The 17,838-nt window shown below is 42.3% G+C and overlaps 1 protein-coding gene across 1 annotated transcript in view; it reads left to right on the forward strand.

Annotated features, from left to right (window-relative positions):
- Nucleotides 1-17,838, forward strand: part of PRRC2A (proline rich coiled-coil 2A) — a 3,202,076-nt gene that overhangs the window by 1,886,718 nt on the left and 1,297,520 nt on the right. Inside the window, exons 21-22 of the mRNA XM_044082142.1 lie at nt 1,813-1,951; nt 2,092-2,177. Of these exons, the coding sequence (XP_043938077.1) occupies nt 1,813-1,951; nt 2,092-2,177 (225 nt within the window). The remainder of the gene's footprint in view (nt 1-1,812; nt 1,952-2,091; nt 2,178-17,838) is intronic.

The raw sequence follows: 17,838 nt of genomic DNA on the forward strand, positions 1-17,838 counted from the left end.
TCTTCCTTGATGCTACCCTACTCACTTTAGGCAGCTTGGGAATCTGTACCAAATGTTGAATTGAACAAAGATAGACATTAGATATGAAAGTTATTTGCTTACCATAATGATAGATATCTGCGGTGTCATTTTTATCCAATTCACCATCCTTCCCTCTTCCAAACTGCCATCTGCAAACTTTTGGTGCTCGGACAGGCCTCAACCAAGACTCTGCTTAAGATCACATTACCAAGCTTGACATACGTTATTTTATTCCATAGGAGTCTTGTTATTCTTGTCAAGGTATTTATTTTCTCTGTATTACAGACCGTAAACTCAGTTTGAGGTATTTTAGGCAGAAGGAGGGAACTGCAGGCAAGGGAGGAGTCAGAGTCTCTGATCCAAAGCTCTGGAAGAAGGTGCTGAGGTCGGATTTGACCGCCCAAATTTTGAACTGCACGAAAATGGGACAGCACTGCTCTATCATTATTGTAAGCACATAACTTTCATTTCTAGGCTTGTGTGGTTATTTGTGTGTGTGTATTTTCCACTGAGGCTTATATGAATCATTCTAAATGTTAAGAAGTGCCAGCAGTTGTAATTTTTGTCACTGGTGATGCTTTCTCTTTTTGATGCAATTAAAAGTCCCTGCATATATTGCAGAACTGTTTTAGTTAAATATATGCCATCACCCTGATTGTGATTAATCATGTTCATCACTGTAGTATTTTATTTATACTTTGTTAACCCAGGTTAGTCCCACTAAGCCATTGGCTTCTTTTCTGAAGAGACCTGAGGTAGTATTTTACTCACTGGGGAAAGTTGGGCAGGGCACCAGGGCACGTCCTCTACTTCCTCTACTTTTTTCAATAAGTTCTGTAAGATCTTTTGCATTCCCCTGAGCTTTCACCAATGCTGGCAGATGGGGGCATTGGTTTAACTTGTCATCTAAATGATGGTACTCTCTCACGGCACCCTCCACCACCTTATGCTGCATTGAAATGTTAGTATTGGAAAATTAGTCCAACAGCCTGTTGTGGGGAATAGAACAGACAGCCATCTGATCTTCCACCACCAAAGGCAAGTGCTGAGAAATAGGTTCCCTTGTAATTAAAGAATACCCTCCTCTTTTTCTTTTCTTTACTAAGGACTACTCCAGTTTGCTAGTCTTGAAATACTGTCCTAACCTTTCATGAAACATTGAAGAAATACATTAACCACAACACCCATCATTGTCCACAACCACTATCAGTATTTAGTTGGAGCTCATACTGTCCCACTGTCTTACCACAGTGGTACTGTTTAGTTGCATCTGTGACATCATATTCTGAAAAATATCCATTTCCACACTCTGCTTTTGATACTACTCATTTGATTTATGAATTCTTCATAGCATCATTCCACCTTTTGCTGTTATCCCTGTTCAAAGTCAGCATTTCTCCACACTTGCCAACAGCAGTCTGTACAGTACCTTATCTTGTCCTTTCCAGAATGTTTAAGGCCATCTGACATTTGTCATCTATATAGTTGACAGACCTTGGATCTACCCAGGGATTTACTTCTACAATGAACTTGTCACTTTTCTTGAATGTTGGCTTTGATGGGCAGTGTAAGGCATGATGATTTTCCTCATAGGCAGAAGACTTTTGCTGGATCAGCAGAACAAGTAAAACTATGGAGCAGTAAACATGTAAATGTTTTTTTTAACTGAGTCTTAATAGTGAATCTAAATTTACTAAAGTATTCTGACAGATTTTGGCAGGTTGTCTATTAAAATCCATTGAAGCTGTATTTTTATGCATTTCTTCATGTATTTTATAATTTGCTGTTTAGGACAATATGTTGAAGACTTTACATTCAGCACGACCTTCCTTTACTAAAAAGCAACAAGTGGAGAAACCAGCAAAGGTTGAGAAGGCATGCCTCAAAGAATCTGAGAAAGGCACCCAGCTCTGGAATAATGTACATTCGGGTATAATGCTTTGCAATTCTTTTTTTTAAACAAACTCTCTCTAATATTTGCTCATCACTTGGCAGCATTGCAGTATTACTCTGTGTGCATTTTTGTTTGTCTTATAATAAGATTCTTTTTAATTGAATTTCATATTGTAGGTGGTTCCTTAACTCCGTGCTCACAGACCTCTATGGAACCTTGGATTAAACCCATAAAAATGTACGATGATGTAGCAAGTGCTGAGGTAAGGAGTCTACTTTTATTTATTATTTATTTTACATTTGTTTACCAGGATAGTCCGACTGGATACATGTCCATTTTCAGCAGAGGCCCGGGAAGAAAAGGTCAAAAAAGACATTCAACGAACTGTTACATTTTTACAGTTTAAAACACAAATAAAAGGATTTTTACACAGATGTAAACAAACACAACAAACTGTTATACACAAATTATTACATTTTTACTGAGATGGAAAATTCTAGACTGTTTTTAAGAATGAGTAGTAGATCCAAGGAGATCATAGGATTTATAAGTTAAGAAACAAACTGTAGGCAGAAGTCCTCCATGTGCACACGAGAGATGGTTAGAGTTAGTCTAGATTAGGACAAGGACATAGCCATCGTTTTTTATAGTACTGAGTCAGACTTTTCTTGAATTGAGGTAGAGAGAGAGAGTTCAGATGTAAGATTAACAGGAAGAGAATTCCAGGTTTTGCCAACAGAGTTGGCAAATAGAGATTTACCGGCGCCGACATTGCTTTATCTGTGATACTCTCCAAGTACAGTAATGTACTGTGGGAAACTCGCAGTAAGTTAGAAAGCTGTGGAAGGAATGTAATTGTTGTATTGGCCATCTTTAGTAAAGGTTATCACAGAATTGCTCCATATGAAGACTGAATGCCTCCCCCAGATAGGTAATTATATGTCTGTGTCCATGGAATTAACAGTTGCCATGAGGACCGTTTAAAAAGCTCTGAAATCACAAGTATTGAGTGCCATTTTGTTTAACACTGCACTTTGTTTTTTGAACACTTGCTGCTTTTTTCATCCAGAAGGGAGAGAAAACCTTTTTACTCTGGATGCCCACACGCACCTCAGGTACTACCTAGGCAAAACTAATTCCTTTAAGAAAGCCAATTAACTCCGTATCCTATGAATGTGAGAGAAAAGGACAACCAGTGTCAAAAGCAGACAATTTCAAGACGTTTGTCTTATGCTATTCCTTTTTGTTATTCTCATCATAACAAGCCAAGCCACTTCCAGACAAGGTTAGGACCCATTCCAGCAGGATTTGGCTTCTTTTGTGACCTTTTGGAACAGGGTGGACTTGTGATGTATTCTAGAGGCAGCAGCCTGGTCCTCAATGCATACTGCTACAAAGTACTACAAACTGAATTCATTTTTTAGTTCCAGAATGGCATTGTTTCGACCATTTTCCAGGGGCTCTTGAATTCTTAATTTTCTTTCTCCTCGCTATATGTTTCTAAGCTATGGTGATTTACCCCAGTAGCGTAGGCTACTGCAACAGTGATCTAATGTTGAAATATAATGTAGTTGTATAAGTAAACTTACCATACCAGCAGATGTCCTACTCTTGCAGTATTAATAACATGAGGAATTCCCTGCCAAGGTCATCCCAATGTCCAGCCAGTATTCCAAAGCCTTTTACTACCTAAGGTATGCCGTATGTCACACGTATGCTCCTCGCGCACATAGGGCATTAAAGTGACGTCTGGAAGTACCATCCTTAGAACTTCTCTGCCCCCGATCTGAACGTCATCTTCAGTCATCAGTCTGTTCACCCGGGGAGTTTGCTGGTATATCAAGCAGTTCAGGTAAGTGCTTCATTGGGGTTTTATTTTCATATTTACTGCTGCGTTTTGCTGTGGAGATCACTGTTGTAGTAGCAGTCCTCTCCCGGTTATCTGTTATCTTGGTTGTTTTGTTTTTGCAGGGTGCAGATTATTTATATAATTGTGTATGTAGTTAGTTTTGTTGTATGTTTCCTAGCATTTTTCCTTTCAGGGCTATTATCTCCCTTCTTGGGACAAGAAAGCTGTTAAGGTTTTTGGTGTTCAAGACTGCCTTTTATATGGAGCTCTGCCTGAGTTCCTGACAGTGGGCATAAGTGGAAAGTGCCCTAAAGCTTTGCAAAGCTGAACAGTTATATGTATCCTTCACAGTGTGTAACCCCCAATGCCTTAGTATTAGAACATTTGCTGTTATGATAAGTTTACTTGCACAGCTGTACCTTTTTCCTTAAGTGACTCAGTAAATGAGTTAGAGGTTACTTTGAAATAAAATACATTTATGATGTACAGTCGTATCTTGAAGCATTAAACGTGGTGATACTTTCTAGATGATTGTTAGTTGGTTTGGAACGGTCCCCATTCTGATTTATTAGCATCTAGGGACTACTTAAATAATGAGTTTGGGATAGTAAGAGTCCAAGTCATTTAATATTTTAATATTAGTATGTGATGTAATTTTCATTCTTCCTCGACCTGTGTGTTTAGAATATGACCCGGCTGCTTTCAAAAACTTAGGATGTTCTTCATGTTTCACTGCTGCAGTCATCACATTTGGGTTATCTGCTTGCAGTAGCCCTCAGTCGGCCTGATTATCAAAGTCTTGGGTCCTGCCTCGGTTGCTGTCTCATCTTCCGTGACGTCAGGTAGTCGGGGGTATAAAGCATGCAGCCAACGCCATTACATCAGTCTTTCTTGCCGTGCGGTGCATGAAGCAGAAGCAGTTCGCAAGTGCCAGTCGGCCAACTCCTGAAATTTTTGTTTTCGAGTTTCAGAACCGAAGTCTTCAACTAAAGCCAAGTACCCCGTTGGGGAAACTTGTTTTCTTGCTCTAAAATGATGTCAGTAAAAGTCAATAATTGTATTTCTTGCGGAAAGCAAATACCTCACAGAGATTTTCATTCGTACTGTATTCCTTGCTTAGGCCTTGACCATGACGTACTTCGCTGTCTGTTTTGTGCCTTATTTAAGCAACAAACTATTTGTCTTGGTACATTTACGCTTCTAAATATTTTGGTACTCTGTTCAGTTATCCAGATATGTCTTCGGTAAGCCATCTGACTACAGACATTCCGAAAAAATGCAAAGATAAAAAGACAGAGACAGGCCACCTAGGTCCAAAGCTGTCGGCAACGCTTCTCCTAAGCCAGTCATGAGTTCGCCGGTACTCAGTGAGGCGCTTTCTCAGCCCCTGATACCCTGCTACGACTGATTCACAGGCCTCTACTGAGACCCATTCGGAGTCCGGTATGCCGCAAGATGCTTCAACTGTGGAACCTGTGGATGTCTCTACCTTGGATGGGTCCGGAGCCGCTGTGCAGGCGCCGGCTTCTGAGGGTGTATTCAGGCCTACTGACTTGCATATTAAACAGATGCCATATTCTGCTTCAAGGCCTAAAACTCGAACTATGCCTAGAAAACTGACACCCAGACCGCATGGTCAGGCCTCTGCGCCTAAAAAACAGATAAGAATGGCTGAAGACCTTAATACTTTAATCAGGGGAAGCCAGTCTTTCCCCTCTGAGACCTAGGACTGAATTTGCTTATGATACTTCTGACCAAGATTCTGAAATGTCTATTTCCTCCAAGGACCAGGATTTACCCTTATCTACCTATGAGGATTCTGATTTAGAGGACTCTATTCCCTCTGCCCCCCACCCCCCACCCCTCAGAGGATTTCTCTTTTGGGGAAAACCTGCCTACTCTTAGGGAGCACTTTTGCTGGGAAATCCAGGATTACTCTGATTCTAAAAAGAGGCTTTGGGATTTCTTACTCCTGCCCCAGCACAGGCCTTTAGCTATCCCTCCTATACTAGACATTGTTGATGCCTTTTCTGAATCTAGCTTGGCCCCTGACTCTTTACCTCCTGCTCCCAGAAAACCTGATCAGTATTACAGGGTTTCTGACTCTCAAGTTCCTTTTTAAAAATCCTACTGCGGATCCTGAGACCATTTCACAGGGACCCGAGGGCGTCAAGGCTTCTACTTCCCAAAATCCTACCCCCTCTGATAGAGACTCCAGGGCACTGGATAGATGGGGTAAGAAAGTATACACTTCTGCAGCTTTGGCATTAGGGCTTTAAACTGCCAGTTTCATGTGTTAAATTATCAGCAGCATATCATTGGATTGCTTAAACAGAAAATGATGTTTATTCCTGACTGTGCTGAAAATAAGGATTTATAGGATTTAATGCATTCTGCTGAACAGGTTGGAAAGCATACTTTGCAGTGTGGTTTTGATTCACTAGTTGCATCTTGCAGGGCTGCTGCCACTGGGTCTGTACTTAGAAGGCATGTTTGACTTAAGGAGCAATCTTTGCCAGATCATGTTAAAGCTAAATTGCTGGATGCTCCCTTAAATCAGGACCGCCTGTTTGGCAACAAAGCAGAAGTTCTTAAAAAGATGGAGGAAAAAGGTAAATCTATGCAAACTGTTAGATTTCCTACAAGTACAACCTCCATGATTTAGTAGGCATTGGCCCTTTAAGAATTGGTCTTTTCTTGTCTCTTCCAGGCCTTCAGTCCAAACCCAGAACCAGCAGAACACCCAGGCTTCAATCCCAGGATACGCAAATGGACTAAACAGTGGGGGGCTCCCACTTCCAAATCAGGGAGTAGTAAGACTCCACCCTATGGTAAACTGTCCCAATGACTTAACCTTAAAACTTCCAAGCACTTCTCAACTGACAGCTCCTTCAGGGGAAAGATTGCTCTGCAGGAAAAAAACTGGGAACTTATTACCCAGGACAAATGTGTTTTAAATATAGTTTCCCAAGGATATAGATTTCAGTTCCACACATTACCAATCCCAAACAGTTGGGCAGATCTACCCCCAAATCAGTGGGCAGAGGCTCAAAGGCAAGTACTCTCTCTCTTAAGCATAAAGGCTATTCAGACTGTACCAGAAGAGGAAAAAGGACAAGGTTTCTACTCAAGATTTTTCCTGTTACCCAGAAAAGACAACTCTTCGCGTCCTATCCTGGACCTTTCTTCTCTACACACCTTTTTGGTGATTCCAAAATTCAAGATGCTAACTCTTCACCAGTTATTTCCTATGCTAGGCAAAGATGCCTGGTTGGCAACACTGCATTTAAAAGAAGTTTACCTGCACATCCCAATCAGGGAATCTTGCAGAGGATACCTACACTTCAAAGCAGGCTACATGCACTATCAGTTCTCTGCACTGCCCTTTGGCTTATCTATTGCGCCCAGGGTATTCACAAAGTGCCTAGCAACAGTCATTGCATTTTGCAGGCAAAGAAACATTAAGATATACCCATACCTGGAAGATTGTCTAATTCAGGCAGAAAGCCGCAACATACTTTTGAATCTGGCATTTGTACAAAAGGTACTAACCTGTCTGGAGTACACCATAAATGAAATCACATCTGGTGCCCTTTCAACAAATTATATTCCTGGGAGCAAGCTTGAACACAACGTCCCAGATGGCTTTCCTCACACCAGAGAAACAAATTAATTTGACAACTTACTTCAAACTAATGGCCACAAAAACCCTGCTATATCTGCAAGGCAAATACTGCAAGCCGTAGGGTTCATGGTCTCCTGCATTCTACTAATTCCATATGCAAGACTGCATATGAGGAAATGACAATGGTATCTAAAACGCCTATGGTATCAACATTCTCAGGAACTAGAAGCAGTGATCCTTATCATACCTTGCCTGCAGTTAGAGTTCCTTTGGTGGGCAGAGGCCTTCCACCAAAACAAGGGACTACCTTCACTCTACCCCCTACCGCCCAAACCCTAACAGATGCATCAGACTATGCATGGGGGCCTCACCTGGCAGGGAAGTACATTCTTACAAATGGAGCTCAAGTCAAATGCACCTGCATATCAGTCAAAAAGAAATGTTAGCTGTATAGAATGCTTTGACTGCCTCTAAGGACCACATTCTTCCAGGACAATTAATGGTAAGGACAGACAACACCACTGTTATGTGGTACATAAACAAGCAGGGGGGGGGGTACCCATTCTTACCCTCTGTGCAGACTAGCCATGGCTCTGTGGAACACAGCCTTGAGCTACCAAGTGCATCTACAGGCACAATTCCTGCCAGGAAAACTAAATACACTGGCGGGCGAACTCGGCAGAAATCTCATGGACCCACACGAGTGGAAACTGGAACCAAAGATATTCAACATGTTGATAAACAAATGAGGGAGCCCAGATATAGACCTATTTGCCTTCCCCCAGAACTACCAATTTGACAAATTCTACACAAGGACTCCCCACAAACAAGCTTGGAAAGTGGATGCTCTGTCCTTCAGCTGGAAAAATCAATCCGTTTATGTCTTTCCTCCTCTGCCTCTCCTCTCCAAAGTACTACTAAAAATCAAACGGGACAAACCAAGGATGATACTGATTGCATCAGACTGGCCACACCAACACTGGTACCCGCTCTTGTGCAGTTTGTCACTACTGGCTCCATGGCACCTGCCTCCGACCCCCCTACCCTGCTGTCACAGCAGGAGAGAGAGATTCTGCACCCTCAGCTTCAAACCCTGACCCCGGCAGCCTGGTTAATTTCCTAATCTCTCCATTACCATCCCTCAGCAAACAAGTGTTGGATGTCATTTTGGAGGCAAGGAGGCCTAGTACTAGAAAATCGTATGTCGAAAAATGGAAAAGATTCTGTGCCTGGAACCACCCAATTTACCTCAGATTCTTCAATACTTAACTGAGATGCTTCACAAGGGCCTTTCTTTTTCCTCAGTCAGAATTCATGCCTCAGCCATTTCAGCTCATTACAACACAGAACCACCCCTCTTCTCCCATCCACTGCTCAAGCAGTTCCTCAGAGGGTCCAAAAACTTAAGACCACCCAGGAGAGCCCCAACTCCAGCCTGGGACCTTAACTTTGTATTGGAAAAACTCTCTTCCTCCTTTTGAGCCAGCTGCAAGTGCAGAGTTAAAATTTCTTTCTTGGGAAACAGTCTTCCTTTTAGCAATTACTTCTGCAAGAAGGGTATCTGAACTACAGGCCCTTTATGGCAGTGGAGCCTTTCATCATATTTCATGCGGACAGGGTGTCCCTCAGGACCAATCCCTCCTTCATGCCCAAGGTGGTATCCAGTGTGGTTCTTAATCAGTCAATTCATTTGCCAACCTTCTTTTCTAATCCACAGAACAAAGGGGAAAGGATACTGCACTCCTTAGATAGACGTGCACAGACAACTTAGATTTTGCTTGGACAGGACTAAACCTCAAAGGAAATCTGAACAACTGTTGGTGGCATTTGCTGCAGGGGCAGAGGGGAAAGCTATTTCAAAGCAAACCATTTCTAAATAGATAGGCCATTGCATTCATTTCTGCTATAAGCACCATGGAAAACCTATCCCACAAGGGGATTAGACCCCATTCAACCAGAGCTGCATCTACCTCTACAGCCTTTCTCAGATGTGTACCTACCAGGGACATTCTAGAAGCTGCTACGTGGAGTTCTGTACATACTTTCACCAAGCATTACAATTTACCAATTTTCTCTAAATCCAGAGCTGGCTTTGCCATTGCAGTCTTGCAGGGCCTTATAGCTGGTCCTGCAGGGCCTTATAGCTGGTCCTAATGCTATTTAAATGCCTCCTCCCAGCCTTAGCTTTGGGAATCTACCCAAATGTGATGACTGCAACAGTGAAACACGAAGAACATAGTACAGTTGTGTACACTTACCATAAATGTAGATGTTCGAGTGTATTCACTGTTGCAGTCCTGGTTACTCTCCCTCCAGCCCCCTGACTTATTTTGGCTATACCTTTACTCTCCTTTACTATGCTTAAAAGCTTTTTGGTATATTTGCTTTTTTGTTGGAGGTGTAACCTTGTGTGTGTGTGTGTGTATATATATATATATGTATGTGTGTGTGTATGTATATATATATATATATATATATATATATATATATATATATATATATGTGTGTGTGTGTTTATATATATATATATATATATATATATATATATATATATATGTGTGTGTGTGTGTATATATATATATATATATATATATATATATATATATATATATATATAATCACTTCCCATGAGGGGGGCACCTGACATCTGGGGCAAGAAAAACTGATGTAATGGCGTTGGCTGCATGCTTTATACCCCTGACTACCTGACGTCACGGAAGATGAGACAGCAACCGACGCAGGACCCAAGACTTTGATAATCAGGCCAACTGAGTTCTACTGCAAGCAGATAACCCAAATGTGATGACTGCAACAGTGAAATACACTCTTAACATCTACATTTATGGTAAGTGTACACAACTGTACTTTCTGAAGTGCAAGTTCTTCGCCTACCCATAATGCCTCACTGCCCCCTGCTTACCTCAGATCTTGTTTGCCACTCTTAAGCATCGCGATCTGTCTGAAAAACCTTTTAGGTTTCAAAAAGTGCACTTCCTGTAGACACAAGATTCCCTTATCTGATGTCTACAGGGAGTGCTGACATTGTCTCGGCCGTTCTCACCTCAAAGGCTCCTGTTTCCATCTGCGAGAGGTTTCATCAGAGAGCACTGGCTGACAGGAGAAACAAACTTTTGAAGGGCATTTTACCTCCTTCAGCCCCATCTGCAGTGGTTCTTCAGGGTCTCATCCCCCTTCCAAAAAACACAGAGAAGACAGGGAATGCAGAAAATATTCCTGAGGGAGAACCGCTTCCTCGTCTTCATGCGAGCCTCCAGCCCAAAGCTCCTAAGGCGTCTGATCCCAGACCCTTGGATCCGAGTAAGTCCACCCAATCCTCTCCTCAGCTCCAAGCTCCTTTGCCTTCAGAGCTTCGTCTTCCTCCTACCACAAGGTTGCCTCATAAAGAGAGATCTCCGAGGATTTTGTCCAGGCCACCTTCCACAGCATCTTCTGTCAGGTCTTCTCACAGCCTTTCAGAATCGAAGGTAGACAGATGGATGAGGCATTTCATTCAGATGCAAATCCAGATGAGGGTCTTACCAGCCGCATCCCCTACCAGGACCATGGGCAGACAGTCACCTTTTAGACCGGTAGCTCCTTCTGCAATCCAAACTCTTGCTTTGAAGCCCTCTGATCTGAATGCTCTGAGAGCTGAGGTGACAGAGCCAATAATAGCGCTCACTTCGACCCTCACACCTGCCCTGACCTGCTTGGTCTTGACTGTGGGTAGAGAGGCTCGATGTCTGCTTTGAGGGGTTGACCAACTCCAAACTTTTTGGAGCAGTCGCTTCTAGGAGCATCGGCATTCAACAGCTTGGCCCTAGCTTCCCTCGCAGAGTGGAGGGCTGGGGGAGCTCAGGGATCCTTTGTCCTGGTAGATTCAGCTCCAGGATGATGATCTTTGGCATCTCCGAAGTGGTGGAGAGGGTTCTGACCATGCCTAGGAGATCCTCTGCTCCCATTCTTCCAGATCCACTTCTCACCCCTTGGAGACTGTTTGAGACCTCACCACTGCCCCCCTCGGAACAGCCAACACAGCAAAATCTGCAAGTACTTCCACCTTTAGAACCCCAGATCTCTTCTGACATGTCCCCGGAACACCCCACTGAGGAGATTCCCCAGGATAGAAGGTTCAAAAAGATGCATCTGGATTCCCCAAAGGAGTCTTTCACAGAATACACAGATTTTGAGGATGAGAAAGCTCTCCCAGATCTCCACCTGAGGATGTCTCCTTCAGAAACATCTTGGAAATTCTGCAGCAAAGAGATGGGTGGTCTTCCCAAATCCCTATCCTGGAGAGGAAACTGTGTTCTTGGAGGCTTTTCGGTCCAGGTACATCGTGGGTGTCTCCCCTGCTGACGCACTCGTCGGCCTGGTATCAAGAAGGGCTTGAAAGGATCCGGACATGGTAGAACCTATCCTCAAGCATGCAGATGAAATCCTCATTGCTCTCTGTGACTGGCCGCATTGGACTAAAAGACTCCTAGTAGATGCCATAGTAGCTGCAGCTACTAAGAAGTAACTTGCTCAAGAAAGCTCCACTGTCGTCGCCCCCCCCCCCCCAACAAAGGAGTCTAGGGCATTGGACAGATTCAGTAAGAGTGTTTACACCTTGTCTGCCTTCACCCTACGAGCCTTAAACTGCCTTTCCCATTTTGCTAGGCTACAGAGGGATTTAATCAAAGAACCTTCTAGCTCTGTCCCAGAGTCCATGACTGAGAGGAAATCCTTCTCCAAATTGGCCGCTTGGCAGTGAACTTCCAATGTATCCATGAGATTAATTTCCCATGTGGTTCTGGCATTCCCATTAGGTGCCATGCCTGGATGCAGCTTTACGGCTTCACGGAACCTTTCAAGGTGTCCATCAGTGCCCCTTTTGACTGATAGTCATTGTTTGGGCCCACCGTTGGAGACTCTCCCGTAGCAAGAAAGATGAAAAATCCTGTCTGCCATCAGAATCCATTTTTCTACCCACAAAGATCCTTTTTCAGGAATCACTTGGCGGGGGCTGTGGTTCAAGAAATCTGAGTCCTTTTTCAGGTGTCTCAGGGAGAATATTCCCTTAGAGGCAGAGGGGGAAATGGTTACAATGTTAGACACTGCCCATGCAGCAGAAGGGGTCCACAGAATTGAGCATTTCAGGATTCCTTCTCGGACAGGCCCTTTCAGTGCTCCTGAGAGGTTGTCCTTCTCTGGAGGTGTATCATTGCACCCAGAAGCCTGGCTAGCCATCAGAAATGATCAGTGGGTGGAAAGGATTGTCTCTGGAGGATACTCCTTTCCCATTTCAATACTCCCTAAACCAAAGTGCTCTCCCAGATGTCCCACCCAATCAGAGAGAGGCAGTGGAGTTTCATATTGCAAAGCTGCTCCTAAAAAGAGTTATCCAGTAGGTCCTGCCAGATCAACATGGATTAGGCATTTACTCAAAATTATTTTTAGTGCCAAAAAAAGTAGGGGACCTCAAGCCCATCTTGGATCTAACATCCCTGAATAAGTTGGTAAAACCCACAAAGTTCAGAATTGTCACTGTCCATTTCATTCTACCTCTTTGAAAATGGACAAGTGGATATGCTTGGTAGACCTGAAGGATGCATACTACCACATCAAAATGGACAGGCACTCCAGAAGGCATCTACACTTCAGGCTGGGAGCCAGTCATCTTCAGTTTAGAACACTTCCCTTTGGTGTCACCACAGTGCCCAGGGTGTTCATCAAATGCATGGTGGTTGTTGCAGCTCATCTCAGACTACAAGGATTTCACGTTTTTCCGTATCTAGATGACTGGCTCCTAACTGCTCCAACCAGGCATCTATTCAACCAAGCCATGGACTGTCTGTTACAGCAATCTCCTACCTTGGGCATAATGGTCAACATGCAAAATTCTCAGCTTTGGCTAGTTCAGAGCATAGATTTCATAGGGGCTTGTTTGGATATGAACAAGACCTTAGCCTTCCCAGAGAGCTGCTGCTTAAGGAAAGTATGTCCTACGCTTAAGGCTGAAAAACTATATTTCCTCAACAGCAGGTTATATATACATATACGCACACACTAAATGGAATGCCATTATGTTAGAGGGAGGCATCAGAAGTACTGAGCAGGACTTTTGTGGTACAGTTAAGAATTTTTTCTGTTTTGTATGTTGTAGGTGGGGGGCAGAACAACAGTCTTGAAGTCTACATACCTTTTAAGAATTCTGGGGGTTCACTGTTCTGGAAGAACATGCTGTGTCTCAGGAGTTCTTGAGCCGATTAAAATGCATTAGTTCAGGTTTCAAGCATGTTTAGCTGGTGTTTGCCTTCTGGCTGCAGTGTGTGTGTATCTTAGATGATATTTTTTTCTAATATAAAGATTTTGTCTACCTGGAAAAAAATGCTGTGAAAGTTCAAGCTTTATATCTGTTGATGCTGACTATGAGTGATCTGAATTGTTGGGTATCAGCTGTATTTAGAAGAGTTGTCTATGCAGAGATGCTATATATGTTGCTGTTTCTCCACATGTGCCTGCAATGCTTATAATTTTGGCTTTGTCCAAAGTGTATTGCGGTTATATCCAGAACAGTCATAGCTGAAATTAGTCTTGGAAAATGCTGTTGCAAAGTTAGGAACCTTCCGCTTCAGAATGATGTAGCTGGTGTCTTAGTGAATGGTGTGAAGGAAAAGGGACAAAAGGGGGAGCCTTTATTGGGTTTGGTATTTAAGACTCAGTGGGGTCGTCAGACCAGGTTTGATTTTTGTATGATGGTTCCCTTTTTCAGCCAATACTGCATTGATCAGAGGGCTTTCTTTTCTGGATCAGAGTTTGAGGTGTAGATAACTGGAAGGGTTTTGTCTAATAGGAAAAGCAACTCTGTTCCAGGGGTTTGCTAAGATGATGGCTGCCTCCACTGTAGAGCAGAGCGTGTGTGCTTTTAAGAAGCATTTCCAGATGTAAGCACTTGGGTATAAATAGTGAGCACGTGCAGGCAGCAGTGCCATTTTGAGAGAACAGTCAGTGTGTTAACATGTATCAGTGTGGTAGTCAGTATGTTTTATAAGTTTATTTAAGTTTAAGTTACAAAGCCTCATTCCTGATGTGTTTGTATGTAATAAAGCTGCATGAACTGAACCTATGAATGTTCGTCTGTTTTATCCTGACCAAATGAGCAACATGGTGTCAGGACCGGGATTAAGAGAGCAACTTCTTCAAGCCATGAGGTGCAGAGTTGAGGATGAAGGCAGATTGAGCTGGTTGAGTGAAACAAAGCTCAGACGAGCACAAACAGGCCAGAAACGAATGTAAGATAACAAAAACTTGCACAAATGATTTGGCAAAGAAAATGAAACCGAGCATTTGTAAGGCACAAAACGCATTATTAATCAAATGAGTAGCACAAAATGTATTAATCAAATGAAGGGCACAAAACACATGATTAAACAATGTTCAAAACCACGATATTTAATAAAACTAGCAGAAATATTCATATGGGGCTCAAAATTACCTTTGGCTTGCATAACACGCATGTTTAAAGTAAAACGGGCACAAAAAACTATGAGCAGGATTAGAGATTAAAAGGGCATAACAAGTACAATAAATGGCCAAAAATAAGCTTAAAAAGCAAGGCAACTGCATGTTTTTTAGTAAAAGATTGTGTTTTAGGCACAAACTACTACTGACCGAAGCTTTTCAAAGCATAACTAGAGTTTAAGGTATCTGAGTCTGCACAGTGTTTGCAGTGTGTGTGCTTTATTACAGTGCAGTTATTTCAGAGAGTTTGCTGTGTGCAAAGTAGTTATATTGCAAAGTGCAGTCAAAGTACAGCCATTTCAAAAAGTTTCTTGCGCTGTGTACATTTATTCAGAGTGCCACCATTTCAAAGTGTTTCTTACACTGTACAGAGTTATTTTGCCAAGTACAGCCATTTCGAAAGGTTCTTGTGCTCTGTACAGTTTATTTGCAAAGTGCATTGATCTCCAAGTGTTTCTTACTCTGAGCTTTTTCTGCTGTTTGCCATTTCTTCGGGAAGTACAGTCATTTAGAAGTTTCTTACACTGATAAGGAGTGATTTCAGTGTGTTCTTGTGCTACGGAGATTTATTTGGCAAAGTACAGTTTTTTCAAAGTGTTTGTTGTGCTATTGGGCATAATTACAAATACTGGCATATATATTTGTGTGTGTGTTCGTACATAATTTCAAGCACCTTCACCACTGTGTGTTGATATGGCAGAGTCATTTCGCAAACCCAGTCCACTTGTGTGTGATCATAATATAGCAGAGAATTGGAGAGTATTTGAGCAGGAATATGATATTTTCATACAAGCAGCTTTTTCTGACAAAGATGCACATACAAGGGCATTCATTTTGCTCAACTTAGGTGGGTCAAAGTCTATTGAAGATATAGTGTACATTTGTGTGTGCACCAGCAGTACATGAGGAGAGGGGGAAAACTGCCATATTGTGGTACCGGCTGAATCAAGGGAGGACCCTGAGTGCTTAAAACATAAATTGAGAAATGTGCAACCCCCAGACAAATGTTACATTAGAGAAGCACTTATTCTATACAAGAGACCAAAAGCCAGGTGAAACTTCTGCAGCTTATATCACTGACTTGAGAAATAAGGCTAAAACTGCAGATTTGATGACTTGAAAGATGAGTTAGTAAAGGACAGTCATGTGTGGTGGTAATAGTGATGCAGTGAGACAGATTTTGCTTTGTGACAGTGATTTAACATTAAGCAAAAGCCATAGAGATTTATCATATCCATTAGCTCACAGAAAAGCATGCAAATAAGAGCCTCATTTCAGCAACCTCTAGAGCAAATGTAGACATCATGCAGCACATGGCAAGCAGAAACAGGCCTAAGCACATGGCAGCTGCAACCCCTGCATGTCGACTTAGGAAACCCCATAGCTTTCTAGCAAGTTCCAAGACTAGCTCAGTAAAAAGGGCATGCTCAGTGCAGTACAAAGGTGAATCAGCAAAACCCAAGTCAAGTCTTATTGTTAACTGTCGTAGTTGTGGTGCCAATCATGAGTATAAAAGAGAGAGGTGCTTAGCATTTAATTAGAAATGCCACAAGTGTAAAAAATGGAACCACTTTCAAAAGTCTTGTAAATCAAGCAAGTCTCATTAAGTACTAAGAAAGATCACTCAAAAAAGCCGGTTGATCATATAGAAAGCTGCAACCTTACTTTCTATGTAGATGGTGTATCAGTGGTCATTGAAAAGGTTAATGCAGTAGATTAGTTAGCAAAGAATGAAGTATTTTATACTGTCCTGATCAATGGCAAACCCACAGAGCTCAAAGTAGACACTGGTTCAAAGTATAATGTAATGTCAACAGAAACATTTACTAAAGGAAGGGCTGGTGCGCAACTTATTTTGTCCAAAGCTTGTTGTGTATGGAGGTGAAGAGATTCAAATCGAAGGATCAGTAGTGCTTTCATGCTATTCGGCTTGGAACAGTTAAAGCTTGCATTTTTTATGTAGTCAGAAGACCTGTGCAGTCATTAGGTCTCAGAGACAATTTGAGAATGAAACTGCTTTCTTTTACCAAAGTACATCATGTAAGCACATGTCCCAGTTCCAGCTTTACTGATGCTATTTTCTCAGAGTATGCTGATGTGTTCAACAAGCTAGGCAAATTTCCAGTTGTGTACGCCATGAAAGTAGACCCAGAGGTCAGTCCAGTGGTCAGACCAGCAAGGAGAGTACTGATAGCTATGCAGAACAAAGTCACGGTCCAGTTAGACAAAATGGTGCAGCAAGGTGGGATTTGTCCAGTCACAGAACCAACTGAGTGGGTGTCTTCTGTGGTAGCTGTTCATAAAAAAATTCATATGAAATCAAAACATGCATTAATCCAAGAGACTTGAACAAGGCCTTAAAAAGACTGCATCATCCTATGCGTGCAGTCAAGGAAATTGCCACCCTCATGCCAAATGTCAATGTTCATTTTGGCAAGTAATGCTGGATCGCAAATCTTTACTACTGACTACATTCAGTACCCCATTTGGTAGATAAAGATCCTCAGGATGCCTTTTGGAATAAATTGTGCCAGTGAAGTCTTTCAGAGTGCAATGGAGCAAATTTTTTTCAGGCTACCAGTGTGGAATAATAGTTGATGATGTACTGGTTGGAGGCAGTAGTGAGACAGAGCATGACAGAAACCTCAGGAAAGTTCTGGACATAGCGTGAGAAGTTAGCTTAAAGCTCAATCCTCTGAAATGCAAATTCAGACTACCAGAAGTTACTTATATGGGTCATTTATTTACCAGTACAGTCTTATAACCAGACCCTTCCAAGCAAACAGCCATTCTTGAGATGCTAGCTCCAGACAATGTCCAAGCCCTACAGTGTGTTTTTGGTATGGTTAACTAGGCAAATTTGTCCCTGATTTTTAGTGAGTTATCAGCGCCTTTAAGAGAGCTGACAAACACAAATGTTGCCTGGTCATGGTTAGAACATCA

This window comes from Protopterus annectens, chromosome 9.part0 (assembly GCF_019279795.1).
Source record: "Protopterus annectens isolate FY-2018-M chromosome 9.part0, PAN1.0, whole genome shotgun sequence".
In the NCBI taxonomy this organism is placed as follows: Eukaryota; Metazoa; Chordata; order Ceratodontiformes; family Protopteridae; genus Protopterus; species Protopterus annectens.